General features: G+C 37.8%; 1 protein-coding gene across 1 annotated transcript in view; it reads left to right on the top strand.

Annotated features, from left to right (window-relative positions):
• Positions 1–23979, top strand: part of PCCA (propionyl-CoA carboxylase subunit alpha) — a 289809-nt gene that overhangs the window by 35604 nt on the left and 230226 nt on the right. Inside the window, exons 5-6 of the mRNA XM_054064867.1 lie at positions 7892–8005; positions 9474–9527. Coding sequence (XP_053920842.1) covers positions 7892–8005; positions 9474–9527 — 168 coding nt within the window. The remainder of the gene's footprint in view (positions 1–7891; positions 8006–9473; positions 9528–23979) is intronic.

Below are 23979 nucleotides of genomic sequence, written 5' to 3'. Positions count from 1 at the left end.
AGTCTCCCACATCTTACCCATTTAGAAAACAAAACAAAGAAACATGCATCAAACAAATGCATTCCATGGTGAGATTGTTTTTGGGAGAGGCAGGAAAAAGAAACAGCATGAGAGAGATCTGTTCTATTGCTTTGCTAATGTGCTTAGAAAGCTTGAGATTCCATTAGGGGAAGGCTGACATGTGGGTGCAGATGTGTTTGAAATGTAAAGAGGCTACCAAGAACTGCTGTAGGGCACTATTTTGTTAACATCACAAAAAACTTGATCTATTTTTAAAAATACTTAAAGCTTCAGAATCATGTGCAATGGCAAAGATGAAACTCATCCATGCTAGAGCGTAATGGACTGCTCTAAATGACTTACTTAACTGTTGTAGACTCCTGCTTTGATAAGCAGATTTATGATCTTCCCAATTTCTTAGTCTGTGCTTGGGAGCGAAATTCTCCCATTTCTCCTGGAGACTGGCTCTAAATGTACTCTAAGGTAAAAACAGTCATCAGAGATATGAGCGCAATTGCTAACTTGCACGCTGCTTCTTCACAGCACCCTCTAAATCAGCACTTCACTTGGATGAAGAAATTTGGTAGCTGTTGCACTCTATCAAAGGGAGCCATGAATGGAAGGAGACGGGGGAATGCTTTTCCCTTAAGATGGTGTTTTGCTATTGATGCGATGATTTTGAGAATGGGACACTGTGGCTTTTCTCCCCTCTACCTCTGTTAATCCTGCAGTTCATCCAAAGGTAGATTAGTAAGCAAGATAACTGATTTGTTTTTTTCCACTTCTACTTTTTCAGTTATTCTACCAAAGAAAGATTGATTGTTCCTGGTTGGTGTTGATGAAAAGATGTTGAAGGCTTTGATACAAAACAACTGTATTATTCTGCTAAACGTTCAATATCAAACAATTACATATTGGCTATTTACTGTGACAAACTACCTTTTTTTCTAGAGCTTTAAGCAGCTTTTCTTCTTGAAGAAAAGCTGCTTGAACTTGCAAAGAAGTTAAGCAACCTTGTATTTGTACTTGTTTATCTACAGATAAACTTGAAAGGCTAAAAAAATCCTGTTTTAAGAACAATAGAGTGCTTCTGAATAGAAGCCTGTAGAGACAAATTTTCCTAGAAAAGACCCAAAATAACATATTATAGAGAAAAACCCCATACCTTCAATTTGCAATCTCTGGCCAAAAAAACCCACCACTCTGTTTTAGTCAGCCTAATTAGATCATCTTCCCAATATCCAACTACTTGGATCTGGCTGAACTTCCGGTCTGTGGTCTGAACTTTGTATGAGGCACTAAGTTACTAGTTTCTGGTCTTTACTGTTTTGGAGGGTAAAATGCAGTAAGCATGTGCAATAAAATTGAGGGAGAAGACTTCTTTCCCACTGGTGTTATAGAAGGTGCATTCCTGGGAAACTGTTTGTTAAAGAATAAGCATAAGGAAGGAAAAGGCTTTGGGAGCCGAAGCCATTCTGGAAGACTGTGCTCTAGTTCTTATCTGTAATATATTCAGGACTCTGAAGGCATTACCCTGTGTATCTCAGCAAACAGAACTTGATTTCAGAGTTATCACTGCATGACAGCCTTAGCATGGCCCGTTTTTCACAATGCTAGTGATCAGGCCTAGAAGTGCAATAGAGAATCCTTTCCTGTTGATGAGGCCTTTGTCAAGCAAAATCATGTCTTTTTTAGCAGCCAACAAAGTTCCAGAGCTTTGTTCATGGGAGAGAGAATTCAGATTACTTTTTTTTTAAGGTTACAAAAATAAATTCATGTTTAAGTGAGATTGCGAACAGATGAAAGTCTTTATAGGCATTGAACAGTGCATACTCTTGTCTGTTACAAATGGTCTTCCTTGCCTGGTTGGTGTTTCTGCTCTTTAAAAGATTCCTCAGTTCAACTTGAACCCTTGCATTTTAATTTTAGTTGACATCTGTGGATTTTTGAGGACACTAGTAAGTGAAGCTATTGCTGTTGTCAAATTTTGACTGTCTGCAAACTGAAGGGCAGGACAGAAAAGTAGAGGAAAGAGTGCTAATATAGACATATATTTTTCTGTCTGATTTCTGCTAACCCAGAATCTAAAACTGTGGGTGCTAATGGATGGGTTGTTTTGAGAGTCTTCGTAGACTTGGAGGGGAGTAAGTAAAAATACCCTAAAGGCCACTGAAGAATTGTTTTACCTTAGTCCTCTTGAGGGCCATTAAATCAAAGTTTGAATCGGATTGGAGGGAAATGCCGACTCTGTAAGTTGACTTGTTTATCTGCATAAACTTTTACTTAGTTTTTTGAAATGCTTAATAAAAATAAATGTGGAAAATATAGGATAGTTATGCTATTTATGGCTTTCACAGTTCTGCTTTTCATGTGGTTTAGAAATGTTTCCATTATTTCATTTTAGGGTTAAATGCTGTAATTGTGTGGCAGTATTTCTTTGCAGGTAGCACTTTAAAGACTGAATTCTGCACACTCACTATGTGCCCAGTTCTATTGTATTATTAGTGTGTGTGTTTTCGTGTGAAGCTGTTAAGGACACTTAGGGCAGATGAAAGATGTGTTTTTGGCAAAGCAGTAAATTTGAACCTTTTTTGCATCCATTTGATTTTTTTTTTTTAATTTCAAGACTGTTCAATATCACAAGCTTTTTTTGTTCTGTTTTGTCTGTCTCTTCTGGCAGTGGTGCTGGCAAGATTTGAGGTGGTTGGTTTTTTTAGCTACCTTACAAAGGATTTACTCATTAGCCCTATTTTATGGGTTGAGCTAATTGTGATTTGTCTTGCTGAGCGGTATTATGCAGTTTGGGCCAATTAAGTGAATCCACTTACACCAACGGATGTTGTTCCAGTGTGTAATATTGATTTGAGCTATAAAAGGAGAATGACTTGTTTGATTAGATTTCGTTGTCTAAACAATGCTTGAGATCTTATCTAGTGTACCAAACAGAAGTGTTCTTCTCACTGAGGTTTTTTTAGTTGCATCTTAAATTAGCACTGTATATGCAGATGTTTCCCTATATATAAATTCTGAAACAGTACAGAAGAATTGGGGAGAAAATGCATCTTGGAACCCAGTATTGCTGCATGAATATCAACCTGTGTTGAGACTTGGGGATGTGTGGGGTGACATACTTTGAAAAATTGGGACACTGGGGAATCCCAGATATTTACCTCCTTGGAGACAGGACTAGGGAGTGTGTGTATGTGTTAGGCATTTACACTGAAATAAATGGCATCTGTGACATGATAAACATCAAACTGCTGAAGTACATAAAATGATCTGTGGAAGCTATGTGGGTGATAGTAAGCACTCTGACAGGAGACACAGATGTCTGTTTTGCTCTTCTGTTGGCTCTTATTACAAACACTTTTTTTGGAATTAGTAGATGGAATCACTATAAAACAAACTGGGAAGAAAACCACTTCTGTTGTGAATCAGATCAATAAGAAAACAAACTCTAGAGTTGCTGAGTAATTATGATGCTAGGGATCTTAAAACAATTGAGAGAGATAATAGATTGCATACATACTGAAAATAAATATTTTGTTTCTTTGCCTTAAAATAACGCATTCTATTTCTGTATCAAGAAAACTTTTGTTTAAATGTTGAGGGCACCCCTATATATATATATATATATATATATATATATATATATATATATATATTACTTTTTTATAATATAGATTTCAGCTAGCAATCAGCAGCATCTGGATGACTCCTGGAGAAGGTTACCTAGATTCTGCTGTGTTAAACAACATCTCTAGGAGTGCTATGTGTATTTTAGGTAGAAAGCTATTCATTTAGAGATCAAAATGATTGTTATTTGAGATACAGGTTTGATTAAGGGGATAATTCAGTGAATTCAGAGTATGGCTGGGCAACAGTGTGTGCTGCTGTCAAATGAGTACATGTGCCATCCTCCAGGGTAAAGGAGAGCTCGTGTAATCTAGGTAATTTGGATACTTACTAGCTCTGATTTGCTGCAGTCCTCCTAAATCGGGTTATCTCCCGCAAAGTGGATATTGAGTATTCTTGTGGTGCTTATATCCAAAATTTTGGGTTATGAGCATTTCTCTTCTGGTTTATGATGCCAAGTGCTGGCACCAAACCTGGTTTATAAATCTTCCCAAGATACTGAAAAGTAATGTAGAAAAAGGATGTCCAAAACCAGTTGCTGCTACTGTGATTACCCTTATCTTGCTCTGCACCCTGAGAGCTGCTGCAGCTGGGAGTAGTGCTTGGAACCAGTCCAGGTCAGAAATGGCTGTCACATCATCCCTGATGGACTCCTCACTTGATGTGCCTCTTGGCTGGAAATGTGGTGAAGAAACAGAGCTGTTCCTGTGTAAAGGTTTGGCAGGATTTACTGGTATAAGTGCCTTGCTATGAAGGTGGCTCCTGGACCTTGTCATAGATGCAGAGCTAAGGAGGCTGATTGGGTGTTCGTGACTGATTTGGGTTTGGATTTCTGAATGTGTAACAAACCTCCACAGGGATTTGGATGACTGAATTTAGTGTGCAGTTTTTTAATTAGTCAGGGGTTCTATGAAATGATGATTCAGCAAGTTTTAGTGAATATCGTTATTTCTGTTGTTGGTATAATATAATTAGCCCTTAAGAAATAGTACTGTAAATAAACAACTTTTAGAGAGATCAAACTGCTTTTACACAAATTTCCTTTTGTGATTTCCAGCTGTTTGTGTTCCCCAATATCGCAGGTCCTTGTAGCTGCTTGAAACGTATATAATGAGGCACAGGTAGCCCAGTGTGATTAAAATGTGCAGCATAAACCATGAAGTACTTTACAGTATGTCTGCTTTTCTAGCTTTTGTTATCCATTCATGCTTGAGATTGCAGGAGCAATTCTAATACTTATGAAGGAATTTCATTTCTTCAGGAACCTCTTGGGACTTGCTTCTTTGTTTTGTTGACATTGTTCTTTTTAAACTGAAACAGAAAAGGGAGAAATTACACTTAAAAGTTTTAAATATAGTAAGTTAGGGACAAGTTTTGAATACCTAGGATTGTGGGATTTAAGTCAAATGCTTAAGGAACCCTTGAATTTGAAAATAAATGCATTTGGAACTTGTAGCACTTGAGGAAAGGGAGTTGCTGTTTGGACTGTCTAGAAATATTGCGTTGTCAGCTTCTGCAGAATAAAAGGTTTATTGAATGATGTACCGCTTGGTAGTGACCTGGAAGTTTCAGCTGTCATGTAGATTCAAATGATGGATTTTGTTAATGTTTGCTAGTAATGATGGTTAGTGTAATTATATTTCTGTATAGCATACTGTAAATTCTGTAGTGTATGTGTGTTATGGTATTTTGAGTATTCTTCATAAACTACAGTGCATTATGAAAGAAATCAGATGCTTAGGGGAATTGTCATTGTGAATAACTAATAGATCTTTGTTTCCAGTTTATACGTGGACCAGCTTAATCATATTTATAAAAAAGTAGCTAAGAGAAGGATTCATAGATTTGAAGAGCTGCCAGTAGAACCTAAAAATCTGGAGGTTTTGAACTAGTGAGGAGGAATAGAGATCTCTTATCCTTCACAGCCTATCAGGTAACGTGAATGTGATATGGCTACTGTTCTGCTGGTTTGTTATATCCATGTGTGTTTTATTTGAGTGTATGCAAAGCTGAACAGGCACTGGATGAGATAAGGCATTAACAACTCACTAAGGTAAACAAGTAGGAATGGATTTCCTAGATAAGAGGGGATTGTGGCAAAGGGAGAGTCAAAACTCCAAAGGGTTGAAGGAACAAGGAAACATTTCCAGAAGAGGGAGAATATGGCAGGGAAAAAGCACGGAAGACTGTTCATAAAATCAATGGGTTTGCAGCATCTATGGCTCTGCTTATGGTACTGGTAGGACTGTTGGTATCTCAATGTGAGAAGTTGAGAAGTGCAAGTGAGTTTTATCTTCATATCTAAATATAGCTAACAATATTAAGTTAGTGATTTCCATAAGGAAGCTTTTGGTTCTGCAAAATGTACATGTTTAACTATGCTTAAGCTTTGAGTAACTTTGTTTAGACTTGTAAACCATATTGGAATTCATAATAACTTTAAGGATGTACATCCATCCTGCAAATGAAAGTTTCCAAGGGCTATGCCGTTTCTTGTGCTTGGTGCTTCAGGAAGGATGACAGACAGGCTAATCTTGATAGCATTTAATCAAAATAGATTAGTGACTTAAGTTGCAGAGTTGTGCTTACTAAAAAGCATTAAAATCCTGCTGCGTGATTGTGTGAGTGCTTAGGCGTTTTTTTGTCATCCTTTGTTTTTCATGTGAGGTTGATGCTCTAGTGGTAAAAACTGTTGTGACTTGACAGAAGCAGTAATTCAAATGTGAAATGGGTGGTGTTTCCAGGAGGTCACATGAACTCGCGTATACAGCAAATTCAGGAGCTATTTGATATCCCTAAAAAGAAACTGGGAATTTAGTGGCAAGTTGTTTCTCGCTAGTGGTAGAACTAACTTTTGTTAAGTGCAGAAAAATGTTAATGAGAAGAAAAAAAGTAAGATGCTTAAGTGACTCCTGTGCTTGTTGCACATTTGTTGTACTTCCATGAATATTTTTTTCATTGTAGTGTAGTCAAAATTTTCTGACTACTGCTTGTCACTGTGTCTAGATGACTTTTCTGGCTTTGTTTCTTCTGAAAGAGCCAGTAGTGTATGTGAGCTACATTACTTCTAACCTTACTTTGTTATACTTGAGAGCCTTTATGCTACTTGCGAATAAATTCCTTTCATGATGAACAAAATTCTGTATTTGTAAACTAAAAATATCTTAAGTTTCACATGTGAATACTCGCTTTCTAAAGGAATATTCTTTTAAAACTATATTATCAAATACTGAAGATGATATGAAATACTTCATAAAAATAACTTTTAGTATGCATTGGAAATGTCAAACAGTCAGTATAAATAAATCTTACTGACACATAGCTAATATAATCTTACACAGTTTAAGCAATGACGTGATTTCTTTACATACTGAAAAGGAGCTTACAAAAGGAGAGCAGAATGAGGAAAACCTGTTTTGTTTCTTGGATCTGTGTTTATTTTACTTCAAAGGAAAAGTATTCTGAACTCCGAAAACGTGTTGAAAACTAACCTAATTAAAGTTTAACTTTTTCTTCAAGGTAAGTGTGCGTATGAGTTGTAAGTAGACTTCAAACTTCTAACTTCAAACCAAGCTAGTTCTTATTCCTGGTAAAATGTGGGAAGTGATTATTCACTTTGTATAGTTCACATTTGACTAAAAAAAGTTTGGCAAATGCATATAAATGAGGGTACAATGGATTAGGAATCAAACATGAGCCTGCTTAAATAATTCTCAAGATTTTCTGGTTCACGTGTAGTGATATTGAACTCTGAAGTCATAGGCTTTAATTTGTGCATGGTGCTGACCTGATGCTGTGCAGGGACACTCACTGCATCCCTTCATTCAATTCACTCTAATTATCCCCAACTTCCTGGGGAGCCTGCTTAGAACTGGTCATGAATGTTTGTTATTAAGTATTAAGATATTAGGCTACCCCCGTTACATGTAACAAAGTAGTTTTTATTCTGAATTTACATATAGATGATGAGTATAGGAAGCTGAAATTATATTTGCCGTGATTTTATTTAATCAAATTCAAAATAATAGTAGAATAATAAAGCATTTTGACAGTGACTTAAACACAGAGTTAAATGAAATGAGATTTAATGTTATCGTGTGTGTTCTCCTATGTCATTGTTAATTTCAGTGTGTATTTTAGAGTGGTTATGGTATGTAAATTATCTTCAAAACAATCAGATTTGTGTGCCTATTTCAGGGTGATGGTAATTATTTTTGCTGGGAGCATCTGTTAATGCAGAATATTGCCTCTTCAGGTTCATGTGCAAATGGCGGATGAAGCTGTCTGCGTTGGCCCAGCTCCCACCAGCAAAAGCTACCTCAACATGGATGCCATCATGGAAGTCATTAAGAAAACCAGGGCCCAAGCTGTGAGTCTGAATGAGTCTATCTGCTGCAGCTGTTTCATATATAGAAAGCAGAAAAGCCAGAGTTTGTGGGTTTTTTTTTTAAAGGTGTAGGGGAGGGGAAGTGATTGAATATGCTATTCCAGTTAGTTCATGTCACATGAGTTAAATGTGTCCGAAATCGCTACTGGAAATCAAAGGCTTTGTAGCATCTGGCAGCATTGGTTGCTGATCCTGCAGGTGGCTGCTGGATTCAGCTTTCACACCAGGGAGCAGCTTCAGTTCATTTCCAAATTTGCTGAAGGGAAAAAAAAAAAAAAATCCCAATTAGTTTTGAGCACTAACCCTTTATATGCCATAATGGCTTTTTTGAATGTTTTACAAAGTGTGCCCAAAAAGGATTTTGTTTAAACTTAGTTGGAATCACTTTCTAGATTATATAAATGTTATTTGCAGGAAGGTAAGGTAAATGGTGCATCCCGTAGTTATTTTGTTTCAGAATGCTTACAAAATGCATGTTAGCTTGTGTGTGTAAATGTGGGCTATTCTGCCTGTCTCCTTCCAAATTGGCCAGAGATTCAAAGCTTAACAGGCATTGGTCGGAAAAACTAATGTGTAGACATGTTCATATGCCTAATGTTCTTTGTTCTGTCAGTGAAATAAATGTATTATTCAGAGCTACTGTACACAGAGCACTTATACACCTATCAGTTTTTATTTTAATTTGAGCAACGCTAATTACCCTGAAACAGTTTTGATTAAATCGTAATTTCTTTCAAAGATGTTCTGGTAGTGTTTTCAGGGGCCAAAAACTTCCCTATAAAGAAACTCTTTCCTTTCCTATGGGTTTCTGAATACGAAACCCAGTTGTTTAGCCTCTTTAAAAGAGGCGAACAAAAAGGCTTATACTTAGTCTGAGCATATTGGATTACAGGTCTTATGTGAATTGTGTAAAATAAAACAAACTTTCTCACACTCCTCTCAAGTAATTAAGCTTGGTGTATGTTGGGGTGTAAACAAACTAGGCACGTAAAGATGTGTGACTTAGACTAATGAGACAGTGAATTACATTCTCCAGCAAAGGTCGCTAGCGGTAGAAGGCTTATGGCTATGGCCTTAAGACCACTGCTGTGATCGGTGCTAGAAGTATTTTGGGATGAGGAGTGCTTTATAGTGAGAAGAGTGTGGATGAGTCCTTACATTGGAAGTCTGCAATGAGAATCTTTTTCCCGCAGTTAAAAAGAGTGGAAGGCACAACAACAGAGGGAGTGTCTGTCGCTCCCCAGTGAAGGAATACTTGTTTCAGAAATGACAACCACTGAGTCTTTGCAGCTTGACTTGGGATAGAAATTAGTGCATTAGGACAATTTCCTAAGGTTTTCAACTAATTTAAATACCTAGTGGTCTACTTCACCTCCCTCAGTGTCTGAAAAAGTAGCAAGTTTGGTACCTGGCTTCAGAACTCAATCAGCTTTAACCTTTTATTTTTAAGGTACACCCAGGATATGGATTTCTTTCAGAAAATAAAGAATTTGCTAGACGTTTGGTAAGTTATTTCTATTTGCTTGGTTGTGAATGATGCACTGTGTGACATACTCATTCCAAGGTATCTGAGTAATTAAGATACCAGTTTAAGGCAGATCTGAAAGACCTTAAGACAGGAGACTTCAGCATGCATTCTGTGCCTGTGGATTTCTTGCATTTTGAGGGTGTAGTTGCAGCCTTTGTTTTTTTTGGGAAAAGGGGAGGTGCCTGTTATTAAGAAGTTTACTGAGGGTGTAAGGAGTTTACTGAGTATGTAAGAACCTTTTGGCATTTTCACTTGTGCATGTACTGTTTATGAGGCTGCCCTGTAAAACTGGGTCGCTGAAATGATGTAGATTAAAAGTATCTGTCTTTAAGTGATCATTGTAGTGATTCATAGCACAGCTGGTGAACAGCTGTATCAGCAGCCCTGAGAAGGTGTGCTGAACTGCACTTTCAGGATGGGAATAGAAAGCTGTTTAAAAACTGGCCTCTCTGCTGGTGGTCACGTATTGTGGAGCTGCATTCCCTGAGAGCAACCAAGAGTCAAGAGGGTGCTGTTTTCACTTCATGTCTGAATTTATGGAAATTATTATCTGCAACCTCTTTACTTTGGTGGGGTTTTTATATATCCCAGCAACTGGTATATGACCTTTTCACGGATTTGTTTTTTGTCCAAAATCTTTCATGCAGCAGTGCTAGGAGAAAGTTAGATGTGCAGTGTTTTAGCAAAGGCCTGAGTGGAAGCTGTATGTGTAGTCAATGCAGGCAATGACATGTGATCTGTTGGTTTCACTGGAAGTAAGGACAAGCACTTATTACATAGCAATTTCCAGTAAAAAACTGTTGCAGCTACTGGATTTGTTATGGGGTAAATGAACCACATAGATGGGAAAAACATCTTTTTACAGGCAGTAAGATAAATCTGTTGCTGCTTTTGAGTTATTTGCACTTTTGATTAAAGGTAAAAAAATGAACGCGATTCTACAAAATGATAGCTCTTCTATTAACATTTGTGGAATACCTATTATTTTCACTTTTCTTTGACTTATGTCCCTTTTGGCTTAAGTTCTAATTGTAATGCAGACCCTTCCTCTCTTTAGTTTATTTGGTGCTTGAGAATACCACCTTCTCATTAAGGAGATAATTTGGGAATGAAATCTCAAATTCTTACATTTTGCAGTCTCTGCTTTTTTGAAAGCTGCCAGATAAAAACAAGTGCAGGTTCTGTGTGGTGCTGAATGCATCCTGCTGGTTGCTGGGTGATGGTGATGTTAAAGTTGAAAGGAATTCTAAACACTTGGCGTTTGCCAGGATTTACCAAATCTGGAGTAATCTCTTACATGTTATTTTCATGCAGTTTAGCAGCTTTCTTTCATCACTGTTCTGCTTCATGTATCAGAGCCTCTTTTTAGAGGGAAGATTCCTGGCTTAATTTATAACAAATTGTGTTCCCACTAGATTAGACCAGCAGGATGACTGGTTTTAGTTGACAGTTCCTGTTTTCTTTAAATAAAAAAAAAAATAATGAAAATCAAGTGCTTGCTCATGCTATTTTTGCTTTATATTTTTCTGCCAAAGTTTGTAATTTGATAGTTGTTGCCCTAAACTAGGCACATTTCCTACTAGTCTGGTTATTATATGGTGTTGTAAATTACAGTATTGGTGACATGACGATCTGGAATGCTTTTTTTTGGCAGGATTAAGCAGAAATGGGGGTAGTATGTACGTTTCTCTAGATCCCCTCCCCCTTCCTATTTCTAATTTTTTCAGCTACATCCTTGGAACATTGAATTCCTGAAATAACGTAGTGACTAGAAACATGTTCAAGTTTGAGTTGGTGCTACAGTCTCAAAATAGTTTTTAATTGTTTCAGAAGCCCCGTGCGTTCTGTTCTCTAAAAATGTAATAAAACAAGGTAGTTCTAATTTGCTTTCTGAAATTCACTATTTAAAGGCTCAATTAAGACATAATCGTGTTTCTTTGTCAGTGGCTCTAGAATATCAAACCCCTAGTGAGAATTGGTGAAATGATCTGTCTTTTTATCACTGAGGGCTGCTTGTGTTTTTTTTCAAGACAGTCTGTTTAATATATTTAGGAGGAAAACTTACCTGCTGTTTCTTTTCTTTGTTAAAACCTATAACATGTTACAAAACTGCTGCAAAGTTGCCAAAGATGTAGTTTTGGTCTGTTTTTTCTCCTGTCCCTTTCTTTGCACATAGAGTATTTTGTTCTTTCACGCTGCAAGTAGTGATGGAACTTCTGAAACCTTGCCTTGTTTCCTGGTATGCATCTGTGCTTTTAAAACAAACTACATAGATTCAGCAATGGAGAAATACGCTAAACTTTCTAAACTTGCCAACCCGCCTGTAAGAGCGGTAATGACCTCAAAGCAAAGCTTTGTCTTCAATTAACGCATGGAGGGTCAGTTCACATGTAATCCCACTGTGCGTGATTTGAACAAAAGCATGTCTTTTTTGTTCATTATTGCTTAAATGATTCATGGAATAGCACACAGCTATAGACAGTCCTTGTGAAGAATTTGATGGATACATTTAGAGTATTGAAAATTACTAGTCTTTATTTTTTTTCTTCTTTAGAAACTTATTGTTCCCTTTTAGAATGTGGGAGAGCACAAGTAAATGATCCCTTGTTTCCAAAACAAAATTTCCGAAACGCAATCAGTGAGTGAATATCTGGCATGTTGTTCATTGTGATCCAATAAAAAAGTTGTTGCATTCAGTCCCCTCTTGATGTGTCTATTCTGGTTGCTGCTGATGATTGACAGAAAAGGGATCCATGGCACTTAACAGCAAGGGAGTCTGTCAAAGGTTTCCCGAATCTTAAGATCGGTTTCTTGAAGATTGATATTTTGGAGTGAAATCTTTTGAAAACCTTTAGAGGTAATGCTGATAATAAAACATGATTTTGTACAAGTGAATGTAGTTCCTTAGAGTCTTACTCTGAATTCTAATTTTAATTCAGAAATTTGAGTTGTCCAACTTGGAACTCCTTGCAGTCATTATAAAATATTAATATATTAAATATATTTAATATAATTAAAATATAATATTTAATATATTTAATATTTAATATAATTAAAATATTAAATTCCTGTCATTATAAAAATTATCTGTACATTGAAGTTGTAAAACTTAGTATGTAATTTGTTACTTGTAGTTAATGAATGCATGTATATTTGCCTGTAAGCAGCTTACTTCCTTCAAGGAATCACTCAATATTAAGCATTGACATACATCTAAAGGTGCACTCACTTTGGGGTGGAGAAGGGGGCAGAAATTGCTATTATCTTTTGCCAGATGCTTTGTAGAGCTGCAAAAACAATTTGTTCCGTGTTTTAGAAGAATTTGCTGGTGACATCTGTATTTGAGTTAGCTTGCTTAATGTTTCCCGTCATATGAAATTAATGCGGACCCTTTCTGGGAAGCTCTATCATCTCTGCTGTCTGCAGCAGACCTTTGATATTTGTCAAGGAGAAAGCCCTGAGACTAAAGTGAGCCTTTTGACTGGCCTATTGTTGAAAAATATATTTTGCTCAAATTGCTGTTTTTCTTTTCCCTGCTTAGAAACCTCTGGCTGTTGTGGTGAGGATGGGAGTGCTGAGTCAGGTCTCTTCATGTGTCAAATAGTTTGGGGTTGGCCCATGGTCCCAGTGACTTTTTTTGCCCTCTTTCCTTACTTGGATGAAGAAGGGAGTGAGGGAGGAAATAGTAAGAAAGAAGCATGTGAGCGGGTTGCACAGTCATTCCGGTGTCACTGCTTCTTCCTGTGGTTAAGCTGATATTAGCAGGTAGGAGTCTTAATCTTGTAGTTTTTGCTTACTGATAGTGGTTGGAAGCTTAGACCTTGATGCATGATGACTTGGTGTTGCAGTTGCTCTTAAGAAGATCAGTTTTCCCCCTTTCGATTAAAAGAGCGCACAAATGAACTTGTCCTTCCCCCCTTTGCCACGAAAGTCCCTGGGGAAGCTGCTGTTTAAAAAAAAAAAAACAACAAAAAACCAAAAACCAGCTAAATGAATGTATTCCTTTGAAGTCTAGTATGAACAACACCAGCTTACAGAATTTATTTTCAGTTGAACGCAGCCTTGACAGTACTATCCTGATGCCCTGTTTCATGATGCTAAAAAAACCCAGCTACTACCCTTTGCCAAAATTCTCTCCTTGCAACAGAAGCTGTAAACATGGTGGGACAAAAGGGCTCAGTTTTATATTAAGATACGGACCCTTTTGGAGTTCCTACTGACACCTATTTTTGTGCATCTTTTGTGCCCTAGCAACTACTGTTCAGAATGATTAAGGGGGGGAACAAAGCAACCAGCACTATTTATCTTTGAAGCTAGATTAACATTCCTGGTGGAATTAAATAACCAAACAACGTATTGTCTGAAATAAATGGGAGAACAATGTTTATGGAAATAGTTGATCATGTATTTGTAAGTGGCTGTTAAGTCTGAGATGGAAAAGGTGAAACTAAGAACAGCATTTCTAATCTTACATATAAGGGAGCTCTTCTGATCTGTGAAGAACTTAGTGCAGGTGGATCTGTAGCCCTATGCACAGCTATTATAATTGGGATTGTCACCTCTTAAAGTAAACTCTTAGTGACAGCAGTGTTTCATTACAATTGTTGTGCATGGCTTTATCTGTAAGCAAGTTATGGTGTTATTTATCGTGATTGAATGAACATTACGTTTTGGAGAAGCATATTGTATGATCCTTGTGTTGGTTTCCTACTTGGCAATTCAAGTGACTGGTTAGTGTTTGTGCTTACCAAATTGTGAAATGGTGGTTGAAAAAAAGGCAGCTTTGGAAGCTTGTCAAGCTTTTGATAGAGATTCTGCCCCGCTTTTTTGAAGAATACAGAGCTGCTCTGCTTAGTGTAAGTTTTTTACTGCCCTGCAATGCATAGTAGGTCATTACCTACCAAAATAGCTAAGTGCCTGCCACCACTGCCCATAGTGGCTTAAGGTGCTTTGATGGAGACAGGAGACAGTCTCCCTACTGTCTGATAAAGGGTTAGGCAATGGATTCGTTTGGGTGAATAGGTCACCAGTTTGCTCCCCACAAAAACTTTGCCTCCGAGTCTGTAATGTAGATGGGTGAGATTTCTTACTGTTCTGAGGCAGAATGCTTTTGGATGTTGCTTGTATGAAAAAAGTTTACTTGGTATTAAATAGAAGAATAAAAAAAAAAAATCTCCAAATCTGCAGTTGGGTGGTGTGAAATCATAGGAGGGTCAAATAGTGCATTGTATTAAATCATGGGAAGTATTTGTCAGGCATTACTAGTCCTCTGCTAGTGCATGTTAGCTAAGAAAATGAAATTGTCACCTTAACTGTCTGCTTAGACACTTCCTGGAGTGAAAGTGGGAAGGCTGTATTACTCCTTTACTGTTTTAAAAAACTTTGTAGACCTTTGCTAGAAGCATATGACAGCTTACATTGTCATCAGTGTCTTGTTCAGGGTTGCCTCTGCTAAAGAACAAATCAGTGCTGGTTCTGTTGTATTGCAGCTTCCAAATCTTTATCTTCAGCAGCTGCAGTTATGTAGCTAGACTACTTTTTTTCAAGTGCAGGCTTATGTCTAGACTTAAACCCCAAACAAGTCTCAGGGTGCATATCTGCAGGTCTTGTGGATATACGTGTGTGTAACCTGCATGCTTGTATTTAGAGATGCAAGGTGGTGTTTTGCTAAAGACTTGTGACAAAGATGTTCTTCTATTTTGAGTCTTGCCTAAAAGCCAAAATCTTACCGTTTTTCTTGATCTCCTGATTAGGCAACTTCCTCTGATATGGCAGATTTGACCTATTTGTATTTGCTTTGCACTTAGAGTAAGCCTTTGTTTTTAACTTGTGTCTTAAAGCTATGTATTTTCTTAAAGTGGTGAAAGCCTTACTATGTGCTGCTGTTCTTAGAAAAAGGACAAACACAAAACCTCTTCAAATAATAATGTCTGGCAACTTGAGACTCAGTCGATGAATTATGGGCTTGCATGGCTTCTAGAATGATTTATGCTGTGCATGTGGTTAAAGATTGTATGGGATTGTTTTGCCTATCTGGGCTACCATAAGTCATTTAATATTTCCCATAAGATTCTTTTTAACAGCAGCACTCTGACATACTTATTAGGGTGTGTGGCTCTGCATATGAAGGGATTTGTAGAATCCTGACTTGTAAAAAGTCATTATTTCTTGACATGCAGTGTCACTGCATTTATTTCCAGGCTTACAGGAATCCTTCGTGTTGTTTCTGAAGTGCTTTATTCTGTCCTCTTTCTTCCTCTGTCAGTGTTGGGTTGTGAGAATAAAAACTTTGTGCTCTGTTTCCACGGTTGCAGTTAGATTAACAACTGCATATACCTCTGGTTTTCCTTATTGCAGTAACAGAAGGCTTGCAAGCATAATGCTGTAATTCTTTGTGGGTAAAATTATTTCCTTTAACTTTCTGCCTTTTTTTTCAACTACCGATTTGCAACAACACAAAAGCTTGTCTGGTTATGGTGAACTTTGTTCATTCTGAGCTAAGGTGATTTGTTGATTTGTCCTAGTATAACTGATGTAAGCTGATGTGATAACCTTGCAAATGTTATGTCCTTCACTGTTTCCAAACAAGTTTTAAATGTCCTATTCATAACTATGGAGTTAGAGTAGACATGAACAGTTAACTGAAGTCTTTGAAATAAGAACTCCTGTTGCCCTGTGTTTTTTAGTTTACTTTTCATAGTATCATAGAATCATTGAGGTTGGAAAAGACCTCTAAGATCAGAAAGTCCAACCATCAGTGCAGCACTCCCATGCCCACTAAACCATGTCTTGAAGTGCCCCGTCTCCAGGTTTTCTGAACACCTCCAGGGATGGAGACTCCACCACTTCCCTGGGCAGCCTGTCCCAATGCCTCACCACTCTTTCAGTAAAGAAATCTTTCTAATATGCTTCCTTAGTAATCACTTCTTGCCTGCATTTTAACAAGTAATGTTTTTGAAAGCATTGGATGATCTGTTTTCCATAGTTTTACACTGCAGATTGAATGTGTAAGGATGCCTATATATTCTTCCTAAAATAAGCATGTCAATAAAATTCTGACTTTAGATGAATGCAACTTAGTGTAGGATGTTTTGTGTATTAGTACAGAGTTTAAATACATTGAAGCAATGATGTAGTATAGAACCATTTTCCCTTTCCCAATTCTATTTTATCCTCTGTTTTCTTCCATAGTTGAAAACTAATTGCATCAAGTTACAAACCAAAGTCTGCCTACTGAAGTTACTTTTTACCAGCTGAGAAAGATGTCTTATAGCATTGTGTTTTTATGCAGAAGGGCTTTTGTTATTGATAATTGTGTTGCATGAAGGAGGATGTAAACATAATAATGCCTTTCATTCTAAGGTGGGGAGGTAATTACTTTTGAGGGAAGGAGAAAAGTTTTTACCTGTATTTACCTGTAGAAGTGTTTAGCTTGACACATTAAAATAAGTGATACTATGTATTTGTCTTCCTTTATTTTAGTGGCTCAAGAGTGGAGGCGATCTACTGAGTCTTCATTCCTAATTCACACCCTTTGTCTGGCTTTTCTGGTTTGACTTTTAAGGGAGTGATGTCTTCTGTTTTCTGACACTTTTAGACCAGATTCCGATACTTGACCATTCTACTGAGACCAGGAACAAGCTTTATGAAGGGAGGATCATCACTGGCAGCTTCCAGGCATTTGAGTGATTTTTTTACATTAGCTGTGGAAAAAGATAGTAGCTGAAAGGCTTTCTATTAGTATGCTTCTAAAAGATGACCTCGTCTTCTGCACCAGACAGACACTTTGGGAGGGGCTTTGTTTTTCAGTGTGTATGTTGGCTGTGATCTTAATTGAAGTATTTTCTCGAAATTAAAACTGAAGATCGTGTTGAATTAGTAGATCTTGATCTTAAAGTTCTATAAACTTAGAATTTTTATATTATGCTCCTATTTTGGTTCCTCTTATGTATCTATCTTGATTAAAACTTTTCTGTAGGAATTTAATGCCTGTATGGTATGTTATATTGCTACTGTAAAGTGTTGAAATGTTTTTGGATAGCTTCTACAGCAACAAGACTTTAACCTGCTTGTTTGTTCCGTATATGACAGGATTCACTTGTTTTAGAATTGCTTTCTGGGCAGGAGGTTGTTGTCTAGCCTCTCTGGAGTCATTGTTTTCTGCAGTCTATGAGAACCTCTGTGTTGAAAGGATCACTGTTAATATGCCAGGCGTGATTGGTTACTGAAAGTGCATTGAAACATGGGAAAGTTTAGTTTTATTTTTTTACTGTTGCATAGATCTACTAGTTACAGCAATGGCAGGAGCTGTAAAGGATATAGGGCAAGCTATATTCAGGCATGTCAGAGTTAAATATCATTTTGTGATATTTAAACTGTTTAAAGTGCCTTTAACTTCATAGCCTTTCAGTTAATATCTTCTAATTCGTTACAGTGTCTTCAGTCTGGTTTATTTTTACTGTATAGTTGTTGAATGCATAGTGCAGTTAGACCCGGTTTATGCTGTAAATACCAAATACAGTCTCCATTTCAGCAGAATGGTTGGGTTTGGAAGGGACTTCTGGAGGTCGTCTGGTTCAGCCCCTCTGCTCAAGCAGGGCCACCCAGAGTTGGTTGTCAGGACCATGTCCAGGTGGTGCTTCAGTATCTCCAAGGATGGATGCTCCACAACCTGGCTTGCCAGCCTGTGCCAGTGCTTGGCTACCCTCACAGTAAAAAAGTGTTTCCCAATGTTCAGAGGGATCCTCCTGTGTTTCAGGTTGTGCCCATTGCTTGTGTTTGTGTTGCTGGGCACCAGTGAGCACAGCCTGGCTTCATCTTCTTTGTGCCCTCCTTTTAGGTACTTACAAACAGAGATCCCTCTGAGCCCTCTCTTCTACAGGCTGAACAGTCCCAGCTCTCTCAGCCTTTCCTCAAAGAAGTGCTCAAGCAAACAAACAAAAAAATCTATGAAGGCATACCAACATAATCACTATTTGATAGTGTTTTACCTGGTTTCTAAGTTTTTGTCAATTTAAGCCTTTAGCCAATGAAACAGGAATGATGACCCCCAGGTAAGAGCAAGAACTTAATAAACGATTTGCAGCTGCCTAATTGTGTTTAGTGATTTATTTTGTAAATATTTTAAATAGTTGTCTGGAACTTTAAAAGACTTTCTATGCATTATTACGAATGCATTTGTCTTTTATCTTTTATCTTTAATTCTATCTGGAGACGGGCTTACAAATATGACTTGTCTAGGTGAGGTTTCTTTAGCACTGATAACTTATAATACTGCACTGACTGAGCAGTTCCTGCTGGAGCTATGCATGTGTTTTGGGGAAAATAGCTAAGATACTTGGCAGTGTGATTGTTGTCAACAATGAAGTTTTGAATTAATACAAGTACTAAAATTGTTTTCCTAAAGTTAACTGATCTGTTCTGTGTAGAACCTAGCATCTGCTTCTTATTTGCTCCCTGATTGCCAACCCATGTGTTCAGGTTCTGAGGATCAGGTTAGTAGCTTGTGGTCAGACTGCTCTCCTGACTGTCACCAACCTGGTTGAAGAGAACTGCTCCCAGTGACTGCTCTTGTCTGTTCCCATAAGGATTTATTGCTCTCCTTGGATGTACTGGAGTGACGGTGGTCACTTTCAAGCCCTGTTCTGTTAAAAACATCTTCATTTAAATGACATGCCTTCCTCCTCCCTGCTCCGGAATCCCCTGTTAAAGTCTTTAAGCTAATGTAGTTGATTCTGGTAGAATGAAGTTAAGGAGTTTCCACCTGACTAGAAATGGAGCAAAACTCAAAGGGAGGATAACTTGGGAATGGAGTATAGGGAGTTAAGAGGGGAAAATAAGCAACTGAATTGACAGCATTTTAGCCTGCTAATAGCTGAATTAGCATTTAACAGAAACCTTACTGAGAGGGATTTAGGTACTTAAATTATGTACCTAAATCAGCCTAAATTAAGTTTTCAAAATCAGTTCTGTGCACCTTCTGTTTATGATGCCTAATGCTTTTGGTAAGCATATAATAGAAGCATTTCAGGAACTTAATAAAATAGTCTTTAAATGATTTCCTTCATACACCAAAAAACAGAAGTGGGGCAAATGGTTCTCACTACATGTTCTCTTCCACTTTGAGAATGTAGGTTTATAGTTGCTTCTTGCAGCATTGCTGGTTTGAATCATTAAAAGCTTTTGTAACTTGGAGTGACAGTATATTGTGGGGCTTTTATTGCACGGATGCTATTGAGGGAAAGGTATTTTCCCTGATTCTGGCCATTACTGTATGGAGAATTTTTTTGGCGTCTAAACCCCTTGTGAGCATAACAGGAAGGGAAAAGTTACTGGAAATTGAGTTCCTAACACTGTGTTTTCATAGTGAACCATGTTTTATGTGCTCTCCTAAGATTTGTCACCATGAATTTTGTAGACTTAACAACTTAGGTATGTTGGGATGTATATGATTTTTTTTAACTGGCCTCTGGGACAATTTCATAACTCAGATTAAAAACAAGGCTGCTGTCCATGTGAGCATATTCTTGATGGCTTTTTACACATTTGTCCAGCTTCATAATTCCTACATCAGAGTTGTGCAGGAAGCATATGTCTGCTGAACAGTGTCTCACTGAGATGGGTTCTTTAATTGATAGATTCTGGCTTTCAGTACACATAGGGTTAAGTGGAAAGGTTGCAGTAATATCTAGTGAGCTTTTTTTCCTTTAACGTGCTCATTAGCAGTGGCAAGTCCAGGTTTTAGCACATGTCAGTAATTTACATTTCATTGCTGAGTGGCTGCCCTTTTTCAAGAGTTGTTTCTAAGCCTGATGAATATATTTGTGTTGGGAATAAACTGAGCAGAAGAATTGAAAGCCAAATACCCTGCCAGGCTTTTCAGTGGGTGCCGAAGTTTCCAGTGGGTCACTGATTAGTAATTCATGGAGCAGCAAGAAAATGTGATGATGATGTCTAGAAAGGTTAGGTTACTTCAGGTAGGTTTTACCATCAAACATCTCTTTTTAACTACCTTTTATAGTCATTTTCCTCAAAATTCCTTTCCTGGCGGGCCTTCTCTTAATATGAAAATGTGGTACATTAGGCATCCCAACCAGGTTAGTTAGTCAGAGGTGGCACAGGAAAGTAATGCTTATGCAGTGAGTCCTGGAAACAAATGATCTTATGGGCTGTACAGTTTCCTGCTGTCGGATTATGGTGATAGGGATCTCTGAATACTTGCTCTTGCCCTTTTTTCCTCTCTGCATCATCCAATACTGACTTGTCTTGGCATGAAGGTGTCTGCAGTTCACTGCTGTAATGGCAAATACGTGTGTATTGGAATGCAGTAGCATTGTGGTTGGCAATTGAGATGCAAGACAAAAGTTGCTAGCTTTTGGGGGAAAACTGATATTTTCATCTGACAACTGCTTAGTTCAGTGATAAAACCATATGATTTACTGAACATATTCTTGATGGAGTGATATTCTTGCTATTTCCTAATCTGCCCTAACTATTTGCAGAGCACTACACAGAAACTTATAGTGTGGAATTATACATTCCTTTGTAGAGTTCTGCATATATTTTCTGTCCGAAAGGATAGGTATTGCTAAATTTACATATGTACACAGGCAACTAAGCATTTTTATTCCAGATGCCCGTTAGGATCATACTGACATGTTCTTCAGAGCTCTAGCAAAAGAGCTCTGATGCTTACTCTTGCCCGGTCTCTCGAAGGTATTGTGAACACTGTTTATATTCAAGCTGCTTATTATACAGTTTGGGGATGGGGAATGCATTAAACATTTAGAATGAGGAGAAAACCAGCAAAAGATATTCCAGAACGTTCTTATGAATAAAACCTGCCAGTTCATTGTGTAAGAACTTGTGAACCCTTTTATTAGCCTATCTGAACACTAGGTGCATGTATTTAAATGAGAAGGTTTGCAGAAAGTAGTCATTTGAATATTTTTCACACGCTAGAAATATTTTCATAGCTGTCTTGGTCAAATTTGGATTTCCTATTGTCAGTTTGGAAAATAGCTACTTCTTGGGTTGTCTGGCAAGAGGAATACCTTCAGCACTGTGCTAATACATAGAAGGAATATAAAGTGGTAATTCAGAACCTCAGATGATTGAGACTGACTAGACAACTAGTAGTTTGAGCTAACAGGCAGTGATCTGTGTTGCTGGAAAAACACTTTCTGATTGAGCCAAGATGTTTTTCACAGTTAGTAATAAAATAAACTGGGGAAACTATGCTTTTTGCTAAGCAAAGTTGTGACAAATACTTTGCCTTGAGCTTAGGAAACTTGCGTGTTTTTTACTCCTTCAAAAAGCTGGAGATACTTGAAACTGAGTATGGAAAAGATATTGAAACCAGCAAAAAAAACCCCAAACAGTCAGGAGGATGACAGAGTGGAGCTTGCACAAGGCTGGGGAGAACATTTTGCATGTTAGAATAGCTTTAGTTTTGTTTTTTTTCGGTGGTAACTGTTGTAAAATATTTGCAGCTTCACGTCTAAGTGTTGGACTGTGGTTCTGAATAGATCGAACAGGAAAAGGATAAAGACCCAGTTAAGATTCCCTCTCGCAAATTTATGGAGGGGCAGGCTTCTGGGGTGGGAGTTCAGTGTCTACTTAATAGGTCCTCTAGCTCTGATCTGCTGCTGCCTGGCTGAATGTGGTTCCTGATGGCTAACTAAACAAGTGGTGGCTATTGTGTGTGCTGCTGCCCTTGTCATTTAAGTAAGATTAAGTTGTACTCTAAGGAGCTGTCTACTGTATGTAGTTGTGTGCAGGGCTGTGCAGTGCTTAGAGGCAGGCGAACTGTTTGCTTTCTGGATGTTGTGGCTTTTTTGATGCTTTGATCCTTTTCTTTATTGAGCAAGAGCTGTGGTGTTTGTAGCTACCTGTGTGTGATCTGGTAGGAATTGTTTATAACTGTGAATGCTTGGGCAAAGCTGTTACTGCACCAAAGGTAGCTTTGAGGAGATTAATGATTCTTCTATTGTTGGAACAGGATCTGACCTCAAAATTTAAAAAAAAAAAAAAAAGGTCCTGCAGGTTGGTTGCTTTTATCTTTCTGTAGAGGGAGTTGTTCTTAGACCAAATTTTGAATTAGAAGTGAGAGGCACTCTTGTCAGCCAAACTGTTGTAGTCCATAATCATATTTGTCTTCAAGGAGATTTATGCTAGTAGGCAGCTAGTGAATTCAACACCCACGCAGACAATACGGCAATATTTGAAAGACATGCTGAAGTTGCGCAATTCAAGTAATACATGTGACATGGTACTCTAGACGTTAGTTTGTGACCCAAAACTTGACTTAATTTTCAGTCTTTGGAGGACAGTAAGTATGCATAAGTTTCTGCATCTTTTAGGAAGCCAGCGAATAACATCTGTAAGGGATACTGCAATCTCGTCTTTCCAGTACATATTTTTATGTTTTGGAGAACGTTGTTTTAAGGTGGTACTGAACTGAAACAGTTGAATTTTGTAAGACTGATACTTTTATTTAGGGAATTATCTTTTAATAACCTAGATGTACAATAGAAATGCTACAGGACTTATCTAACTATGACCTCTTTTGGTAAAGGACTATTTTGGGGCAGCCCAACTACAAACATTGAGCTTTGCATGTGCGAAAGCTGAAAGTGCATGCATGTGTGTGTATGTAGAACATGCTACTTGGCACAACAAGGCCTCAGGAATCCAATGTGTAAATTTGCTTTTCAAAGGCAGACAGGTGTGCTACAGTGGTGCTTTCACCTATCCTACCCAGAGAACTTCAATTTAATTTACTCTGTCTGTAATTTATAAGTTCCTTGCCCAGATTTTCAGGCAAGGCATCTTGCTGGCAAGCTGTGCTTAATCTTATGCTAAAATAGCATCAGGTTTTTTAAGAGCAAGTTATCCAAAAGATAAAAATATTCAAATGAAGCCTGCTTTCATTTGTGTCTTGTGTGTGTAGGCATTGATGTTTGGATCTGGTGTCCAGTGGGTGGAGCGTGCTATGGTTAGAATGAGTTTTCGTAATACCTAACAGCTAGGCTCTCAAATTCTCTAGGAAGTTGTGCTAACTGAGATTTTCAGTGGCTCGTGAAATAAAACGAGTTAACTTTCACGAGAATGGTAAAGGGGTTACTTATGGTATCGTGCTTGGTGTGATACAGCGTGGCTTCTGTTCCAGTTTGAGAGTTGTTGATTAAAGTCCTCCAGTTTGTGTGAAACTCCTTTTAAACAACAATTTAAAGTGTTACAACTCTTCCTAGTTGTTTGCCTTAAAGTTCTAGCCTTATTGCAGATGCTAAGAGAGATTTTCATGCAAGAAATGTTTGGAGTGGAAGTCTTGAGTCCGATAAAATTAGAATTTGACAAAAGTTTATTCAAATAACAGTGTTCATGAAGAGTGAATGAAGGGCAGTTTGAGTTCTGCTACCGTGTAGGC

This window comes from Cuculus canorus, chromosome 1 (genome assembly GCF_017976375.1).
Source record: "Cuculus canorus isolate bCucCan1 chromosome 1, bCucCan1.pri, whole genome shotgun sequence".
NCBI lineage: Eukaryota > Metazoa > Chordata > Aves > Cuculiformes > Cuculidae > Cuculus > Cuculus canorus.
This window is presented reverse-complemented; position numbering and strand designations above follow the sequence as displayed.